Genomic DNA, 19,131 nt, shown 5'->3' with positions numbered 1-19,131 from the left:
TACTAGATAGTCCCTGCTATGTTCCTGGCTTGGCCTGAGTTGGCAATCATGTCTGAAGCAATCTGGAAGTCACAGCTGGACTGTGCAGGAAGGATTGCTTTACCTCCATGGGATACGGCGCATTGAAGTCAACTTCTGCTAGTGTCCAGTCTGCATTCAGTGCACTGTCTGTTTTCCAGATCTCTTCATAAAAGCCACTCATGTCTCTTAGGTAAACAGTAAAAACAATGCTGCTTTCCTGCTTAAGTTGATAATAAAAAGATAAGCAGCCAGATACTGGGGCTGTGGTCTTTGGTGAGATTAGCTGGGCCACTTCCTGAAAATGTTTGACATAAACAGAGTCCACATACATGTAGTGACCTAGAAGCAGAAAAACATTTGGTATAAGGACACTCTTTAAGAAACACCACGTACAAGAAGTCTCAGCAGATGAACAGGGACTAGACATATATATATATGAGCAACAATGGTTGCTTCCTAGAAAATTTTAGTAATTCTAAAATATTTTTTTCCCTCTCTTTTCCTCCTCTGTGCAATCCAAAATTGTTTGGCTAAGATACCACTGGCAAAATAGTCAGTCTCAGCTCTTTCTTTTCTTAAGTCTTTATTATCATTAGAAATAATATATTTATCTATATTTGAAACATAATAAACTTTAAACTTTGGAAGCCTTTCATAAATGGAAAAATGTGCAACAACTGTATAATCTCCCTGCTTCCCAATAGCTTGGTATAGTACTTAGTCTCTCATAAGTGCAACTTTTATTGAAGCAATCCAAGAAAATGAACAAGATTATAAGCCATGTGTTTTGTCATCTTTTACACTGCAGTTCATTTAATATATTAAATTATTGTCAAATAGCTTCTAGTCCTTACATATCTGCTCAGTGTTTCTAGGATTTGGTTTACAAATGTCTTATTTTTACTGCATGGACTGGAGTTTTTAAGTAAAATCCTTAAAGAAGATTTTTGGGAGATGTTAATGAACAGAAAAATGCATTGCATTTGAGGAGAGTATCTTCCCATCATGAATATAAGCCAATATGACCTGCAGGATTTTCTAAGGGAACAACTTCTAAGTCTTTGATTTTGGGAGTGCTGTCTCAATTTTAGCAGGACACATCTATGTTCACAAATATGCTGTGCATTGTTGTTTTTCTTCTTCTGCACCCCCAGAAGCACAGCAACAAACAGTATTTGGTGAACAAAAAATGGCTCTTCACAAGTAGAAAGCCTGGAGAAGATAGAAACATCAGACTGGAGGGGTACTTCAGCATGAACACTGCAAACTGTGCCATTCAGTTTGAGTGGGCACCACTACATTAATTAGCACACATCAGTCTCAGACCTTCAGATGTCACTTCTTGCTTCACTCTGGTAGAAGGAGGGGAAAGGACTTGCTTGGCTGTGGGTCTCCTCCAGATTGCCCACTGATGGGTGGGTGATGGGTGACTTCAGCAATACTTGCCTGCAAGATTCTCAGCTCCACTTTTGTTCTGCAGTTTTAGCACATCTCATAGCTTAGCTACAATCTCCCTGGATGATACAACTTCGCAGCCTAATTCTTACAAAAGGAAGGCTCTTCCATGACTTTAGGCTTCTTGAAGTCTTCTCAGTAAATGCTCAGCAGTGAGGGCTTGGTGTGAAATAGAAATGCTGTGGCTACAAGAAAACACATCCCTCCCAGTTGGGAGCATTTCCTGTCACAGTACTTATTTAATAGGCTGATCCACTGTCTGCTGTTGGAAGTTGTGGTGAGTTTGAACTTCCATCAAAATTTTACCAGCATTTCAGTGCCAGGGGGTGACACAGGGTTGGAGAGACTCTGTACTCAATTCACACAATTGTGAAGTAAATAAGAAGGCACAGTGGCATGAGTTAAGGAAAGAGGATCAACCCTGCTTTTCATGAGATGTGATTCCTTGCACTGCCACAAGCATCATGCCACCCAAGACACAAAGTGTGCAGCACCAGTCCAATGTCCTGACCATCATCTGCTGTGGTACTTGGTACAAAGGTGAAGTTATCCCACAACCTTTTTCACAGCTGTGTAAAAATCTCTTCCCTGAGCAAGGTGTCCAGGACAAACATTTCATACCAGGCAAGTGTAGAAATTCCAATAATTCTTCCCAGCATTATGTCTCTGAGAGGCTGTACTAACAGCACTTTTGACTAAAAGAAACAAAACTTCTAAACTGTATAATTTCACCCAAGATTCTCCAAGCATGTTTTAATACCTTAGTTTTCCTACTCAATTTTCTCAGTAGCCATTGTAAAGAAAACTCCTGCCAGATGTACAGAGCAGCAGCAGAAGAATCTAAAACTTACTGTGGCCCATACATTTAGAATACACAGAAAGCTGAATTTTCCAGCTCTCACATCCAAAATTTTATTCGTACCTCTGAGTACTTTTGAATCCTAGCAAAGAGTGTAACAACCTTTTTATAAAGCTTACAGGCAATTTTGTGTGAACTTCTGCAAAATCCCCCAACCTCTTTCTAATCCCTTTTTCTTTTCCCTCTAAATCACTCTTACCATCCCCACCCCAACCCCACAATGGAAAGAACTCACATAATAATAACTCATAGTATGAGAGTCATACATGAATCACAGACACAGACTTTTCCACTATATTTCTGGTCTACATTTGTTGCTTACCCAGTGCACTGTTAAGTGTGTGGTCTTTGGGCAGGATAGACTGAGAATTCCGAATGTTCCCTCCACCAACAAACCAGTTGACGTTAGGATTCCAGTGGTTCACATAGCCACAAAGATGGTTTTCTTCAAAGTCACATTCTGCAATTTCAGACACCACCAGCTGATTGCACATATTTTCATTACAGAAATAGGAAGAGCAAATTGCTAAGCACTGACCTCATTTCACATATGGCAGAGTAGATAATGCCTGTATTTATAAAAGTGGACATAACATTTAAGAGCTCATAATAAATAGAAGCAAACCTATCCAAAATTTTGGTAATTTTTGGATAAAATTTTCATTTCCATCCTCTTTGGACCAATCTGTCTTTTCATCATTTGCCAGGACAGGACTGCTGTAATTTAGAACCAAATAAAGCAGATTTAAATATACCACCTCCTTATAGTAAATAGTCAAAGCAGAAGTTTTACTTGTGAATCAGGGATGGCCAGAAGCAAAGCAGGATAAGCATTTCATAACAGTAATGCAACTGCTTTGTCTCCTTCACAGAGACAAAGAATTGTGGCAACTTAGTTGGACTCCACCACAGCTCTCCAGAAATGTGAAGATCTCCCAGCCTTCTAGACACTGGAATTTTTGAACTTCATTAGCAGTTTTTAGCAAATATCATGAGGAAATGGCAGTAAGTATAAATATATATATATCAGCAGAGTTTTTTGTCTGCAGCCACAAGATGACACTTGTAAGGAAGCCATGAGCAGGCAGAGAGCAGAAATAGTCTTTCAGCTGTTATGTCTAGTATTTGAAGCAGTGCAAAGCTTTTTAAAATATAACATTTGTTCCTGCTTGAAAAATAAATAGATTTGGAATTATATTGTTATATATAATATGTGTGTATATATATCACAGAGATAGGTGAAAAACCCCCACTCACTAGTTTGTGCACTCTTAGCTTAAAAATTATCTGTATTGAATATGGCAGTGTACTTTTGAATTATGAAAAAAAAATTATCTGTTTTTAAAGCCAGACCTTCCATCCAGTTTTAAAACTACTAATAAGGCATTCTCTTCTATGCAGTGAATATGAGGGTTGAGTGAAAAGTACTTACCAATACAATATCCAGAAGTTATTTTGATTTCAAAAACTGCTATACTGGTGGATTTATCTTGTCTCATTTCACCTTCAAGTACCAGCTGCATAATATAAACCAAACTGTCAATTTTAGGATTTCATTAGTACCTTGAATATTTAAACAGGATAAACAGGAGAACAAATTAAATGTTTCTTGGGGAACCATCATCTTTACAGTCAGGCATGCTTTTGCTGAAAGATCTTGGCAGAATGTATTAAAGATGGAGCCAGTGTTCTTCTGTAACCACAGAAGACATGCTGAAGAACAATGAGACAAGGCAAAAAATTCCACACTTCATTTAAGAGTATGGAATTCCATATTCCTCAGCTGTGGTTATGCACATGATGTTATTGTAGTGATGCAACATGATGGTTTGTGGGTAGAAATACTCTTCTATCAGCGTGTGACTCCTTCCAGAAAGGCATAGAGGGCAGGAATAAGTGAGCACAGCTGCAGACCCAGGACCTGGGGGTTCCTGTATCTGCCATGTGGCACCAGCAGCTCTGCAGGGATACCAGGAGATGAAGCATCCTCATGGCAGGGCTCAGCTGGCCATGTGTCCCCATGAGATGCTCCACGCAGTTGCTGGTCAGAGCACTGCCTTATGCCAGCTCTGCTCATGGGTGCTAGGGACAGAGGGCTCAGCTGACTTGTGCTGCCAGCCTTAGACATGAAAGCCAAGAATAGGGCTCAAAATAAGTTTGTATATATTAAAAAAAGAAGTTTGTGCAGCCCAACATATGCACCAGAAAGCCTGTGGCATCTTCTAAAACTGGACTTACCTTATACTTCTTTGTGCTGTTCGTTAAATCTAAGCTAGCTATGAGCCAGCTGTCTGATGGCTCCTTGGTTGACCACAGCAAACGATCAAAACTTTCTCCTTCCTGCCTCAGGTACAGGTTGAGCCTGGCAGGATCAGGTGAGGTGTCTGAAGTTGTCGCTATCTGATAGATCAGTCTGACACAGCTCCACTCCTCGGAGTACAGATCAGGGCTGGACAGCACTGCCTTATCACCCTCATAAGATGTATCCACAGAAATGTAATGTCCTGGGAACAGACACATACCAGGACAATAAATGTCAGAGGCTTTGCTTTTGCATCCCTGGAGAAAGTATTTATTTAGGAAGGAATGGTAATTCTGGGACTAGGTCTGGAGGCTGAGACCACCACTCCTCTGGTAAGTCACTTAACCTTTTGATATCCTACTGTACTCACACAAATGTGACTTCACAAGTCTCCCATAATGTTTAAACAAAATTTTTAAATTATTGGAAATTTTGAGACAAGACATTTTATCTTGTCTCAAAATTTGATTTATATTTATTTAATGCAGATTATTAAGTAGTACCCTTTGAAATGGATAGCTGTAGATAGACAATTTGATTAACAAGACAATTTGCACACAGAGAAACATTTTGCAGGCATGTTTAGTTGTTTTATAGGTCAAAACTTTTTTATTTTCATGTAGATTTAAAAGCAATACATAAAATGAGACATTGCAGCTAAAAACTCCCAAAGCACCTCTGGTTTCAAAGAATAAAACTAGAAAGACACTTCTGAGTAGTAAAATTAACATGTTCAAGTCTGCTGATTCAAAAAATTGCAAAATGTAAAGCAACATTTAAACACAGCAGCAGTCCAAGATTATTTTAAAATTACTCTCTGGGGCAAGGTCTAAAACTGCCTTCCATATAAAAATGAAAGGTTGCAATGACGAGCTAAAAGTGCATGAGGAGGCAAAAAAAAGTGCAAATGAAACAATGTGTAGAAAAATGAAGCAACAGTAAATAAATTATAGTGAAGCGTAAGAATGGTCCTAGAAGCCCTACTAAGACATCAAAACCAAGATCAGAAGAGTAAAATGGACTACAGGAGTCACAGAAACCTGAAATACAATGCCAGAAATAAGTGATGCAAAAAATGAAAACTTAAAAATAAATTTTAAAAACCCAAAACACCATAAAACAAAACAGTAAGACAAACTAGGACACCCATGTCTGAAACGTTATCCCACAGATTATCAGGAAAATGATCCTGCTAACCTAATGTCAATGTACACTAGACAAATCCCATTTCTGATACTAATTCTCATCACCCGAGCTGCAAGTATGAGTTAAAAGAGCTATCAGGGCCTTTGTCAAATTAGTCCTTTACTCAGCAGCACATCACACTTTCCAGAGAATACACCTGTTCTTTAATCTCCTCTCACCTGACCACAGCACTTGTCAGTTTCCATGCATATGTAAATACTTGGATAACTCAAAAATGTCAGTGGCCACACTGATGTTAAATACATTGCTTGCCTTTGAGGCACAAAAATCCCCTCCCAAATTCTGCCTGAACCCTCCCACTCTACCAAGACACTCTGGAGTTGCTTCCCAGAAGCTCCCTTGTTGCCTTTTGAAAAGTATTCTCTCTGAAGGAAAAAAAAAGTCATCTGCATGGAGGGTCACCACCCCCTCAAGGCAAAGCACATGTATAGATCTGCTTTATGAGGTTCCCAAAATCTTCTCCCATAGACCCCCCCAGGAAGGTGCCAGGAGCAGATAGTCACTCTAACAACACTGATTCTTTGGGAACTGCATGTTACAGCATCCCCCTGCATCTGCTCCCTTTCTCACCTGCAGACACAGTGCCCAACAACCCATTTGTACTGCGTATTTTGTTTAACTGATGTAAGATAAATGATTGCTAGCAGACAGCTGCAGCCCTAAGCAGTGTAAGGGGCTGTGCAAATACAGAAAAGTTGCATTCTCTTTCCCTTTTTAGGGAATGGAATTTTTTTTGCCTCTTATCATGATTTCTCTTTATATCTGCTGTCTGGTTTTAGTCTACTGGGGAAAGAGACAAAAGCACTGGTAATGTACAAGTAACTTGTTAGTGTAGCAGTATTTGAAAGAAAAATAAGCACAGAATAAATATTTAAAAATAGGCCTAATGTGCATGCCAAATACTTAATCTGCCAGTACTCTGTAGCATCCACTTTCATGCATTAATCCAGTTAGCTCTCACAAGTTAGCACAGGCAGTGTTTATTTGCTGGCATATCCCTGCCCAAGGTACACATGTTTTTTCACAGCAAGATAGAGAGAAATCATCGAGACTCCATCAAAAGTCAAATGCTTAAATTAAAACATTTGGTTTTAATTGATATAATTGATAATATCCTATTCAAATGAAGAATCTATGTTTTAGGCTAGTCTGAACTTGGATCATTTTACTTACAAAGAAACCTATCATTTGGAATCCATGCCTGGCAATTTCAGTTTAGATTTCAGCCCTGATTTTGTCTGTACTTCAAGAGAAACCCCACAGAAAACAGATCCTTCTTATAATAGTAATCTTTTCTCTTTTTTTTTTTCCAGAAATTAGCATTGACATAGGAAAATACATTCACATGAAGACCTCAAATTACCAGCTATGAAGCTTAAATGGCTGCCAGGATTTAAAATTTAATTATATGTAGACTAAGGTTTCTTCTACAAAAATAGTGATTTCAAAGAAAACCTCTTGTAATTTCCAATCGGGATGATTACATCAGTGTAAATTTGACTCTGCTATCTGTGTGTTGTGCACTTGCTCTCACTTTTGTCTGATTCACCACAGATAGGAGAGCAAAGATCATGAACTCCCTTTTTAACTGGGGATGGGAGTTGGTTGCTTTTTCTAAAAGGATTAATTTTACATATTCTTTAACTCTCCAGAAACAGTGCTCTCACTCCCAACCTAATAATTTTAGCTTCTTTTGAAAACTTAAATGTGTAATTGCCTTCACTGAAATCAGTGTGAGTACTGATAGAGAGCTTTATGTGTAGGTTCAAATGCTTTGCTAATCAGGATCAGGGAATGTGGCACTTGGCAGTACCAAGCACAGAAAATGCCAACATTACATTTCTTCCAAATGAATGGCGGCATTGACTACACGACCTTTATCCTAAACTGCACTTCAGTACCAGCAATGACGTGCCATTGATGCAGAAAGGAAGGTCTCACAATGCAGACCTCAAGTACTGACACAGAGCAACTGTGAGAGCAAAGCAAGGCGAACGGGATGGGGGGGAGGAGAGGGGGGTGGTCCTTGAAGTAAAGAAGCAGACAACTTTCCACACTTGTTTGTGGGAGTAATAGAAGGTTATTTTCCAGTCTGTGGAGAATTTGATGAATGCACAATGGTGTAGCCTCTCAAAACTATAACATAGAGCTTCATGTTGCAGCATGCCACAATCCTCCTGTAAATGCTCATGACAGTTAATTTATAGCAGTCATTCAGGAGCTATCAAGAGAGGGCTACTCTTCAAAATCACAGAAGGCAGATGAGAGTAGTCACAAAACTCTAGGAAAACCCTGATGACACAGAAACACAAGCATGAGATTTACAGCAATTACTTGCTCAGGGGGTAGATGCAGCCCTTAGCAGTGTAAGAGGTTGTGCAAATACAGGAAAGCTGAACTTTGTCTTTTTCAAACTGGCATGACTTCTTGAGTATCATGAAGAGTGACCCGGCAACTGTAGAGTCAACTCCCTCAGGACTCTCAGATACATCTCATCAGGTCCCATAGACTTATGTATGCTCAGGTTCCTCAGGTGGTCACAAACCTGATTCTCTCTGAGGGACATGGCTCCCCCAGCTACATTTTACAGTCCATTCACTCATGAGGTGTGGGGAAGAGAGGCTGCCAGTGAGGGTTGAGGCAAAAAATTTTTGAGCACCTCAGCCTTCTCCTCATCCTAGTTACCAGTTTGCCTTGCTTATCAAGGGGGTAAATGCTTTCTTTGACCTTCCTTTTCTGGCTGACACACCTATAGATGCTCTTTGTTTTGTTCTTTGTGACCTTTGTGAAATTCAGCTCCAGCTTTGCCTTTGCCTTCCTCACCCCATTCCTACACAACTGGGCTGTGACCCTATAGTCTTCCCTGGATACCTGTCCTTGCTTCCACTGACTGTCAATTTCTTTCTTGTCCTTTAGTTTGACCGGCAGGTCCTGACTAATGCATTCCAGTCCTTTGCCTTTGTTATATCTGTATATGATAATTTGTGCAAATAAAATTGTTGTATGTTTCATAGTTATGTACTGTTAAGATATATTTTTATAAGAAGTTTAAAAATGCACAAGCCAGTGACAGGGATTTCAACACAATGTCAAAACCACCTGGACAAGGGAGGGAGAACTTCATTTGCAATCAAATAAAAGTGGCCAGCCTGGAGATGGATTGTCCATCAAGGTGATCTGAGGATGAATACACAATAAATATCTGAGATTGAGATAGCCGATGCATGTCAATACTGAATTCTGGGAATTTGATCATGGGTGCTCATCACTCTCTGGACATGTTTTGTTCAACTCGCCACAGAGAAAGAACTCCATATGAATATGTGCAGTCCGAAAAGGAAGAAAAGGGACTCTGCCTCAGGCAAGAAAAAAACTGCTCGGACAGGACAGTTGGTGTGAAGCACAGGAGACCCCCTGCTGTAGCAGTCAAACCTGCATCTCACCCAACACCGATACCCAGGCTTGGCATTGACCTTTTTTTGGATAGTGGCTTTTTCGTTGTTATTCTTTAAATTTTATTTGGACCATTTAATAAATTTTCTTTAATTAATAAATTGGGGCATTCATTTATAACACCTTCTTTGCCTGAACATTTACTCCTTTTGCTAGTTCTTCTGTTCTACAGAAAGCAACCTTAAAGATCTGCCAAACTTCTTTTGCTCCCTTGACTCTCAGAGCAGTTTCCCAGAAGATCCTATTGACTACATCCTCGACAACCCGGAATTTTGCTTTCCTAAAATTCATGATTCTGACTTTATTCTTTGCCTGACCCATATCCCTCAGGACTGCAAACTCCTTGAGTGCATGATCACTGCAGCCCAGGCTGCCTCTAATCTTGACAGCCCAAGTTAACTTGTGTTGGTAACCCACGAGTTCAGTATCACATCCCCCTCTGGTAGGGCTGTCTATAACCTGGCTTCAGAAGTTATCCTCCATGCACTACTGGAGTCTCCTAGACTGCCCACAGCTCGCCATGTTACTTGCCAGTGTTGAAGGCCCCTGGCCAGACAAGAGCCTGCAAGCACAATGCCTCTTGCAGGTGGAGCAAGAAGTCCTTTGTCAGCAGGCTCCCCTTGGTTGGGCAGCCTGTAGTACACACCAGCCATGAGGTTCTCTTTGCTGTCTCGGTGTCTGATTCTTACCCACAGGCTTTCAACCTGCTCATGCCTGTTCTTTGGAGACAGAACTTCACACTCAATCCACCTCCTGAAACAGAGAGCAACCCCTTCACCCTTAGTTTTCTGGGACAGCCTGTAGCCATCCATAGGTGCAATCCAGTCATGGGATTTGTCCCATCAAGTTTCAGAATTGGAAATGAATTAAAACTTCACAGCAGCACAATGGCTTCCTTCCCTTCCTGTTTGTTTCCCACACAGTGTGTACTGGTGGAAAGGCACCTCAGCTGAGCTGTCAGCTCATGCTGCCCGCTTGGAGGAATACCCTCTAATGTCACAGAGGTATTTCACTGGTATTTCTTGCCTTCTGTTACCTCAGGTGCCCTAGCTTGTCTCCATATGACATCAAATGTGCTCCAGTGCGACCAGCACATCTCAGGTCCACTGACTGACATTGTCCCCTTCCTTGACACATCTAGTTTAAAGCTTTGTCAATGAGCCCTGCTCGCTCCTGAGCAAAGACAAGCTTCTGCAGACATGACAAAAGCCAGGGACTGCTAACTACCTTTGACAGCTGACAGCCAGCAGATGCCTGGTGAAGGCAAACACCTCCAGCCAGGACAAGGGATGAGAGAAAGGAGACTCAGATACATTTCCTTCACCACTCTCTCACTGCTCAGGCTAGTAAGTAATGCACTTTCTACTCACATTTCTATGATGATGTTTTACCTACCATGTAACTTGAATGTCTTCTGCTTGACAGCTGAATCAAACTTTACAGGACAAGCATGTGTTCCTTTTATATTCCTCCATGTCCAAGCAAAACATTGAGCCCAGGGGGAATTAGGACACTATGTTTCAAGTCTATCCCTCCCAATGCAACTATGCACTGCAGCAACAAGGATCTTTAAAATCCTCCTGTATCAATGTTTGTCATCTTGCTGCTCTAAAAAGCAGTTCTATACAGAGCTTCTCTCAATTACAGTTTGTGATGCATTAACTCCATGAGTCATTCACCCAATATTTCCAAAAATATATACATAAAGGTGGGCATCAGTAGATCAGTCAGCAGTGGTTATATCAATGGCTAAGGAATAAGGGCTACTGAGGTCAGAAATAGTGCTTTTTCCAAAAAAAGAGCACAGAAACTACACTGATTGCTTTCTCTGTAAATAGCACAAACAAGACAAAAACCCAGATGCTGGCTGATAAACTGAAACAAATTGCATTGAGAAAAATAATAAAAAAAACAAAACAAACAACCACTGAAATAAAAATAATTACCAGTTAGCTTTTCAATGATACATTTCCTCTGTAAAAATGTGGAAGGGTAACCACAGACTTGTTCTGGCTCTTTGTGGAGTTTATGTCTGACATAGCTGCTCACTTAGTTCAGCCACAGTACAGCTTTGCAAGAAAAACTGAATATAAGCAGCAAGCTCCAAGAAAAACAATAATAAGCAGGAAAATTTGAGAAATTTAATTTGGTTAGGTACTCATTTATATTAAAAAATGGCAAGAAATGTCTAACACTTGCAAGTCCTGTTTTCAATTTTCTCTGTATTTCCCATACAGAAAGAGGAATGAATGTTACCGGGGTTCCTTAGGATAAAAGTTGATCTATCAATCCCTTCTGCGGAATCACAGAATCTCAATTTTAGGTCTTGGCTTTAGTTTTGGGATTTATTTTTATATTTCATTGCCAAAAAAAAAGGTAGAAAAGCAGTACATTTCTGAGATCTATGAAGTCTTCTTACATCTCCAGAAAGTTATTTGGAAATATTAACAACAGAGCCAGAAGGACAAAATTTTGCAAATGAAGTTTGTGCATGAATGTTCCATGCCTTCTTCCCCAGCTGGATCCTCCAGGTAAGAAAATGCAGCAATAGTGTGGTAGATAACACAAAATGTTATTTTATTCCATATCTATCTGTGCCCAAAATTGCTACTGTCTCTCTAAGACCCAGCAGTGCAGCGGGAAACACAGGGCCAGCGGGTGCTGGGTCTTTTTAAAGCCAGGGTCACCCAAGCAGAGCTCTCTTGCCCCCACGCCCTGGCTCAAGCCAGAGGCTCCCCTTCATGGGTTTTTTGTTTCTCTCTTGCCTTCAGAGGGGGTTGTTTCAGGCAGGTTTGTGGACCCACAACAGCAGCAACCTGAGAAGCTGCATTTCACAATCAAAACCTGTTTCAGAGTGGATTGTGCAGTGTGGGGCTAGAGCTGTAGGGTGCTGTTTTCAGTGCTTGGGGAGATCGTTTCTGCCCCGCAACACACCCACGGCTTGGGAACAGCAGCACCAACACCAGTGGAGTTCAGCAGGAGGCAGAAGACCACAGCACCAACACCCAGTGAACCAGAGGCTGACACTATGGGGCTGGAGTGTCCCGGCTACACCAGCAATTCTGCCACCAGAACTGCTTTGTAAACTCCTGCCTTCCTGGTTATTTGATCCAGAGAGAACTGCGGTTTGTCTGCCATCTTCCTCGTGTCTCTTCATGCAGTTGCCTGAAGAAGGCACTGTCTTGGGGGAGGTCACTCTCCCGTTTTGAGTTTTCCCTTGCTCCTCAGGAGCCAGTGAGATTTCAGCACCTTTGTAACTTATGACTATTAGCAGGGTTTTTTTTTGCCTGTTGCTATTTTGTTTTGTTAGTAAAATGTTATTTTCTTCACCTATATCTACTCATATTAGTTTTTCCTCATTGGTAGAAAGGGATTGATTAAAACTATAAGGGTAGGTAACTCGTTTCAGAGTGTCACTCATTAAATTGTCTTAAAAGAACACAAGCAGCCATCCGCTTTTGCCAGAGCTGGTGTTTAATCCCTTCCCTTTGGCCCCTGGGAGACTTGCAGCAGCAGTTTCTCCCCTGAACGGATGGATGTACTCACAATACATGCAGGGCTGAGTGGAAAAGCCTGGCCCACATTAATGAACATAACGTTTCAGTCCCAATACATTCAAGGGGGTGCCATGATTACAGCACTTGATGCTGCAGGGTATAACTGGTGCTTTCATTCCCATCAAGCCACAGATTATTTTATTTCTGGTAAGCTGTTAGATTCACACCAGACAACCTACATGGTATATCCTGGGACTAATCAGTGTTGTCATCACAGAAAAAACATTCTGTTCTTTAAGCCTCCTTGTCTCCTCCATGGTTTCTTAAAAGTAGCCCTGTGAAAACAGCTGAGGGATGGAGAAGCAGGAGGTGAGTGTTTTGTGTTTGTTGTCTGCAGTGACTGGCATGCATTGCTATTGTCAAGATTTTGCTTTCTCTTCTGTATCTACAGGGGCAACAGCAGTTTCAAGTGTAAAGATGTCACTTCTTTGCAGAAAAAGCCCATGGTCCCACCTGGCCACTGCTGGCTGCCCTTCCAGCCAGGGAGGAAACCTGAATACCCCACCAGATCTGCTCATCTTCTTCATGGAGTCAACAGGGTTTCCAGGTAACTCTCACAAAGCTGAATAGTATGTTAAAAAACAGAAGAATTTTCTTAGAAAAGCACAGCCTGGTGTGATGAACATACAGGCAGTTCACCCAGGTAGTCACCCACCTTCCTCTGGCCAAATGGACAAACCTGTCAACAGGAGTTCCTCCAGCAGCTTGCTCTCCAGCTCACCTTATTTTACAAGCTGAGTCTACCTACAGGGACTGAGATGAATGATTTCATCTTTTTCTTGCCACATTCATCAGACCAGGCCAGAGAACTGTTCACCAGACCCAGGGCATAAATCTTCCAAGGCTCCTTTCCCAAAGATGGCTTTATAAATTAATGACCAGCTCCACCTCCTGCCCTGGCCTTTGCTCCCCCAGGAAGTTCAGAATACAGCTGTTAGTAAGCCTGTCAAAACTAATACAATTAGCACTGAAATACTCTGTGACTGCGGCATCTGCTTGCAGCTAACTGACACTCTGGAAAAGTCTTCCAGCGTCTGTCCGTCAGCTTGCCTGTGAAGGTCTGGCAAGGGTTCATCCTGAGCTGTTTTCTGCTACTGATTTAGAGGAGCTGCTCCATTGCATTGGGGATGCTTCCTCTCCTTGTTCTCTTTCAAGTCCCAAGGTCCTCACATCATGCACCAGATCTCCTATTTGTTCTGAGCCACAAGCATGTGGGTTTTTTCCTTTCACAATGACCTCAACAATTTTTATACACTTTCAAATTTTGTTTCTGTTGTTTCAACCAACCCATCAGTCTCAGTAAACTGCTGTTCACATCACTCAGTTCTCATTTTCATGCTAATCATCACATAATTTCGACAACTTTTCATATGCTGGCACAAAGGCTGCCAAGTTTTTGTTAAGTATCTCTGATTTTCCTTCAAACAGCTCTTTCCAAAAGACATGTCCATGACTTCTGTTAGCTGGTATACATCAACATCTTGTGTCTCCAATATAGGTAATATTTGGAGACACGAGATTCTCTGCTGTGAATTTATGGATGGGAAATAATTGAAAAAAGCTTTTTCTTTATTCTTTGGCATCCTAAATGAGTTTCCATTGCCCACAGTGCACAGGAATATTAAAGATAAGAAGCAGATACAGTTGAAATCACCAAGCATCTATTTGTTCACATTTTTCATCTATTCCATTACTAGCTCTATTTCTTTGCTAAATCCTGTTTCCACCAGGATCAAGCACACAAGGTAATGCACTGTGACATCTCTTCTAGTACAGCTGCTTGTCTTGGTCGAGTGCATCCCTTCTTTGGCAGAAAAATACAAAATTTCATTTGCATTATGTTGTCTATTTACTTTGCTCATGACTCCTTTTATTTGCTTACATAGGTGCACGTGATGTGATGCAATGCAGTGGAGTATGCAGATAACATATTACAAGCTCTGCTCTGTATTATGTGTATGTAATGTGCTCTGTGGTATGAGCACATCTCAGCCTGGCCAAGGCAAACCTGCCTAACTGTAGGCCACACAGTTTTGGGGGCACATCTTTGAAGAAAAAATTATCAAATCTGCAATCCACATCAAACTGTAGGCCAGCACTCCACAGGGAGCCAGCATAAGGAATTTGGTGAGCCAGACCATGAAACAAAGGACTTCTGGCTGTGTTTTTAAAGGGGGCATTTATGGGGGGCATTTACTTCTCCTTGGATCAGAGTGACAAGAATAGCCATGAGGAGTAAGAGTTTAAGAAAGAGATACTCCAACCAATCAGCCCTGTTTTGGTTTCTACGTGTCTGGATTTCCATCATTTGGAAGATTAGGCTTTTGTACATCAATAGTAAAGATTTCTTGGTTGAGTCCTTGGTGTACTCCAAAGTGGTTAAACTAAAAGCCCGTGGTGCTCACAATCTAAGTCAAGCTCTGAAGCAATCCTGGACTTAGGGAAGCAGTCAGATTGGTCACAGGAAGTAGTGGCCCTGGGAGGGAGAGGGCAAGTAAGCTTTGGAGTTGGCATGAGCAAGGAACAAGTCTGCCCATCATGACTTGGCTTTGGTTCATGACAGAATAGGGTCACAGCATGCATGGGAGGTCCTGGACCAGGTTTTCCCTTGGGGAAATAAAAAAAAACCTCAGCTGGTGGCCTTCTGAAGTGCATCTGCAAACCATGTGGATGCACTAAATGCAAGATTATAAAAGTTAAACTTTTCTACTGCCTGAATCTGCTCTCTCAGTATCTGCCAAATAACTTGGCCTACTGCATTACCCTGGAAAACAGCTCATCTGCCTGAACACTTGTCTGTCTCTCACAGCTACATCAGATCAACTAAAATGTAACCTTTATCCACAAGTCTTATCTCTCCAAGGGAAACTACAGACCTGCTTGGGTAGAAATTACATTTATTCTGATATTTGGCTGGGCCCCAGATCCAACACAGATGGAAAAAAAATACTTGAAATATAAATTTGTTTTTACTGGCATCAGAAGTTGAACTCCTATGAGTTCAGTTTCCTGCTTTACATAAGCTTAGTGGTTTCATATTCTTTTTTATACCAGAATCATTGGGATAACTGGCAGGCTCATGGTGGGCTGATTGATGATCTCACATCTTAAAATGCAAACAGAACTGCAGACAGGTGAGGCACATATTTATATACATGACCTGGAACAGCTGGCTATAGAAAGCTTACAGGTGAGCTAATCAGATCCTGATGAGTGGGGGCAGTAACCTGGTCACAGGTCACCTGAGGGAACTAGCCAGGCCACACAATCAGTTTCCAAAAACTGCTGGAGATCACTGTCTTTTAACCAGTTTATCACTGGCTGCTGTTGAGCAGCCCCTTATTTCCTGCTCTACTCACTCTGTGACCACTTTGGCCAGAGGAACCAACCCTAAGCAAGAAAGCAGGGACAGTGACTCATCTTCTGCCCCAGCAATCTTCATCCTGGACCAGGTGCATGTGATGGTGAAAATTCAATATGCACAATCACAAAACCTTCAGTCAAGGAATACATCTATTAATGCTGAACATCACAACCACCAGCCCTCACGGCTAACATTTCCTGGAGTTCTGCACAACTGCATGCATCAATTAATCATTTCAAAGATTGACTTCAGCTTATAGGGATGCTTCTAGGCTTGCAGTCCTGTACATCATTCCTGCTTGGCAGGGGCTGGTAGCGACTTTAAGTGTGTATGAGGTGTACAGACTGAGCCAAAATCCACAAAATTGGAGAAGGGTTTATCAAAATAGTCCCAAGATATAAATCTGTAATCTCTAGAACATCTCACACACACAGAGGTGAATTTACTGATGGTCTCAATACTCGTAACATTCACAAAGTATTTCACAGGATGCTCTGGGTCTCTGTGGGGAGGGGCTGATGCCCTAGGATTCTCTCCCCCATTCCTAAGTAGTTGCAGTCCCTAGAACCACTGTAAGGATATTTAGTCATGGAGTTTCTGCTCCAAGCAGGATAATTAAACTATCCAAAATTAGTAAGGATCACTTAGTATCAAAAGCAAAAGACAACTCATTGAGCATACTCCGATATAAGGAACAGAAAGAGATAGATGACAGTCAAGGGTATGAATGTTTAATTATGTAGGAGATTTAGGAAGCAGTATTTGGCTTTCTACAGCATATCTAACTGCTGATTGTAAGCAATTGAGTTTTGATATATTTTAGCTTCCCTAGGTTTTATTTTAATTAAAATAGCTAGTCAAACCCTTCTTTGTCCAACTCTGTGAACCACCTAACACATCTGAATTCACCTCAGGCCATCAGATATCACCAGGCGCAGGGCTCTGCCATCTGTCTGTCCCAGTCCAGTCTTCACACGTCTGTCACATTGTGGTGGCCTCTCTGCTTCCCCTTACTAGGCAACAGTCAACAAATTAATTCTTTCAGGCATCCCCTTCAAATGCTACCCAGCTGCCCTGGGACACTTGTCATCACAGATGCTAAAACTTTATTTGTAACTCAAGCCTCAAAGATTTCAATTTTTTTTTCCTAGATTACTTTTGAAGTGAAAAGCTCACAAGAATGTTGGTGAATTTTAGCACTTTCTGCAATGTCATTCCAGTGAATATCCAGTATTATCCTTAGGCAATGGCTCACAAAGGAATTCAGCAAATCCCACTTGAGCTGTAAGACACATTTATCAAGACTGAAGTAAAACCTGAGATATAAATGAGTCATTGAAAAAAATCTATCAATCTGACCCTGCCAATTAATGAACCTGTTTTCTTCAAGATGTCCTCACTGACTCCTGTTTCACAGTCAGAGTAAAAACTTGTCAAAACCTTCCAAAGGAATTGAGTTTGTAGCCTCTCATTAGATATTTTGTATTATTATATTAGTATTATTCCCCCTAAGGGATCACTAAGGCTATTAGGCCTTATTCTACTTATTTTATATCCTAAATAGCCAAGAGAGGAGGAGACTGAGGGAAGGTCTTATTGTGCTCTTCAACATCCTCACAAGGGGAAGCGGAAGGGCAGGCACTGATCTCTGCACTCTTGAGACCAGTGAGAGAACTCAAGAAAAAAGCACAAAGCTGTGTCAGGGGATGTTTAGGCTGGATATCAGCAAAAGGTTCTTCACCCTGAGGGTGGCTGGGCACTGGAACAGGCTCCCCAGGGAAGTGGTCCCAGCACCAAGCCTGACAGAATTCCCGAAGAATGTGGACAATGCTGTCAAGCACATGGTGTGATTCTTGGAGTGTCCTAAGCAGGGCCAGGAGTTGGACTCAATGATCCTGATGGGACCCCTCCAACTCAGCATATTCTGTGATTTTGTGATCCTAGGGTGATCAAATAGACATGAAGGAAGTTTATGTAAATCCATAAAACACTGTTTAAATTAACTTGCACTCAGAGTGATAAATCTCACTGGGCACTTAACACTACACCAAAGGAGTGATTCCCTTGCAAATGTACACTCTACATTTGAGCACTGCTCACAATGCAGTTAAAGAGCCCCAAAATGTGCCAGCAGATCTGACCTCACCTCCTCACAGCTAGCTGTTAGTACCCAAGAGTGGTCTCAGATGGATGCTCAGGTATGAATAACATGTAGAATAAGCACACTGTGACACTACCCTCCTGCTGCCTCCCAGTTCCTGTGGCCATTTTTCAGTGTGGTGGTCTGCCTGTGCTGGTTGTGGGATCAACTGTATGAACACACAAGCCTAACTAAGCAGCATGTGTCTCACATTTATTCTGAATAAAAACAAATTATGCAGAAAATAAACACTGCAGAAATAACTTTGCTCTATCTGCCAAGCTTTGTGTGGTCTTTCTAAAAACAGTCCTTAGTCCACGTCTTCTGAGAATGCCTTTTAGTGTCATATTTGCCATAATGTATAACTCAGAAGTTGAGACAAGGCAAATGCTGGAATGCTTAAAGGCGTTACCAAAGTTCATGCAGCATCAACAAACACATTCAGTGTCAATCCCAAACACATGTTTTCTGTGTCTGCAGCTTCCCCAGGAAGAGCAAATTCTCTGCTGCAAAAGTATTATCAGCAAACACGTGTCCCTTGAGGGGAAATGGGAGCCAGGAGCTCATAATGGGCACATGTGAGTGCTCCCATATGCTGCTCACAGCACTGACAGGAGTGCTGGTGTGTCTGGCTGGTCACTGGCAGTGACTCACTGCTTTGTTTCTCGTGAAACAATTCAAGAAACAGATTTTCAAGCCTGTCCCTGCAGCTGATCCCAGCAGTTTAGCCTGTTACTCTGCGGAGTCAGAAACTTCAGCTGCTTGCAGAGAAAG

General features: G+C 41.5%; 1 protein-coding gene and 1 long non-coding RNA gene across 3 annotated transcripts in view; one reads left to right on the top strand and one right to left on the bottom strand.

The window, feature by feature from the left end:
- MAMDC2 (MAM domain containing 2) overlaps positions 1-19,131 on the bottom strand; it is a 62,228-nt gene that overhangs the window by 28,561 nt on the left and 14,536 nt on the right. For both annotated transcript variants that reach the window (XM_053969149.1, XM_053969150.1), the window contains exons 3-6: positions 4,574-4,839; positions 3,768-3,852; positions 2,658-2,795; positions 104-360 (exon numbers count right to left, since the gene is read on the bottom strand). In XM_053969149.1, coding sequence (XP_053825124.1) covers positions 104-360; positions 2,658-2,795; positions 3,768-3,852; positions 4,574-4,839 — 746 coding nt within the window. The remainder of the gene's footprint in view (positions 1-103; positions 361-2,657; positions 2,796-3,767; positions 3,853-4,573; positions 4,840-19,131) is intronic.
- LOC128802592 (uncharacterized) lies at positions 10,421-17,531 on the top strand. The gene is made up of 4 exons (XR_008435502.1): positions 10,421-10,642; positions 11,724-11,827; positions 13,245-13,400; positions 17,369-17,531. It is a non-coding gene; the product is annotated as an uncharacterized LOC128802592 (long non-coding RNA).

The sequence above is a fragment of the Vidua chalybeata genome, chromosome Z, assembly GCF_026979565.1.
Source record: "Vidua chalybeata isolate OUT-0048 chromosome Z, bVidCha1 merged haplotype, whole genome shotgun sequence".
NCBI lineage: Eukaryota > Metazoa > Chordata > Aves > Passeriformes > Viduidae > Vidua > Vidua chalybeata.
The sequence above is the reverse complement of the archived record's forward strand: the minus strand, read 5'-3'. Positions and strand labels throughout refer to the sequence as shown.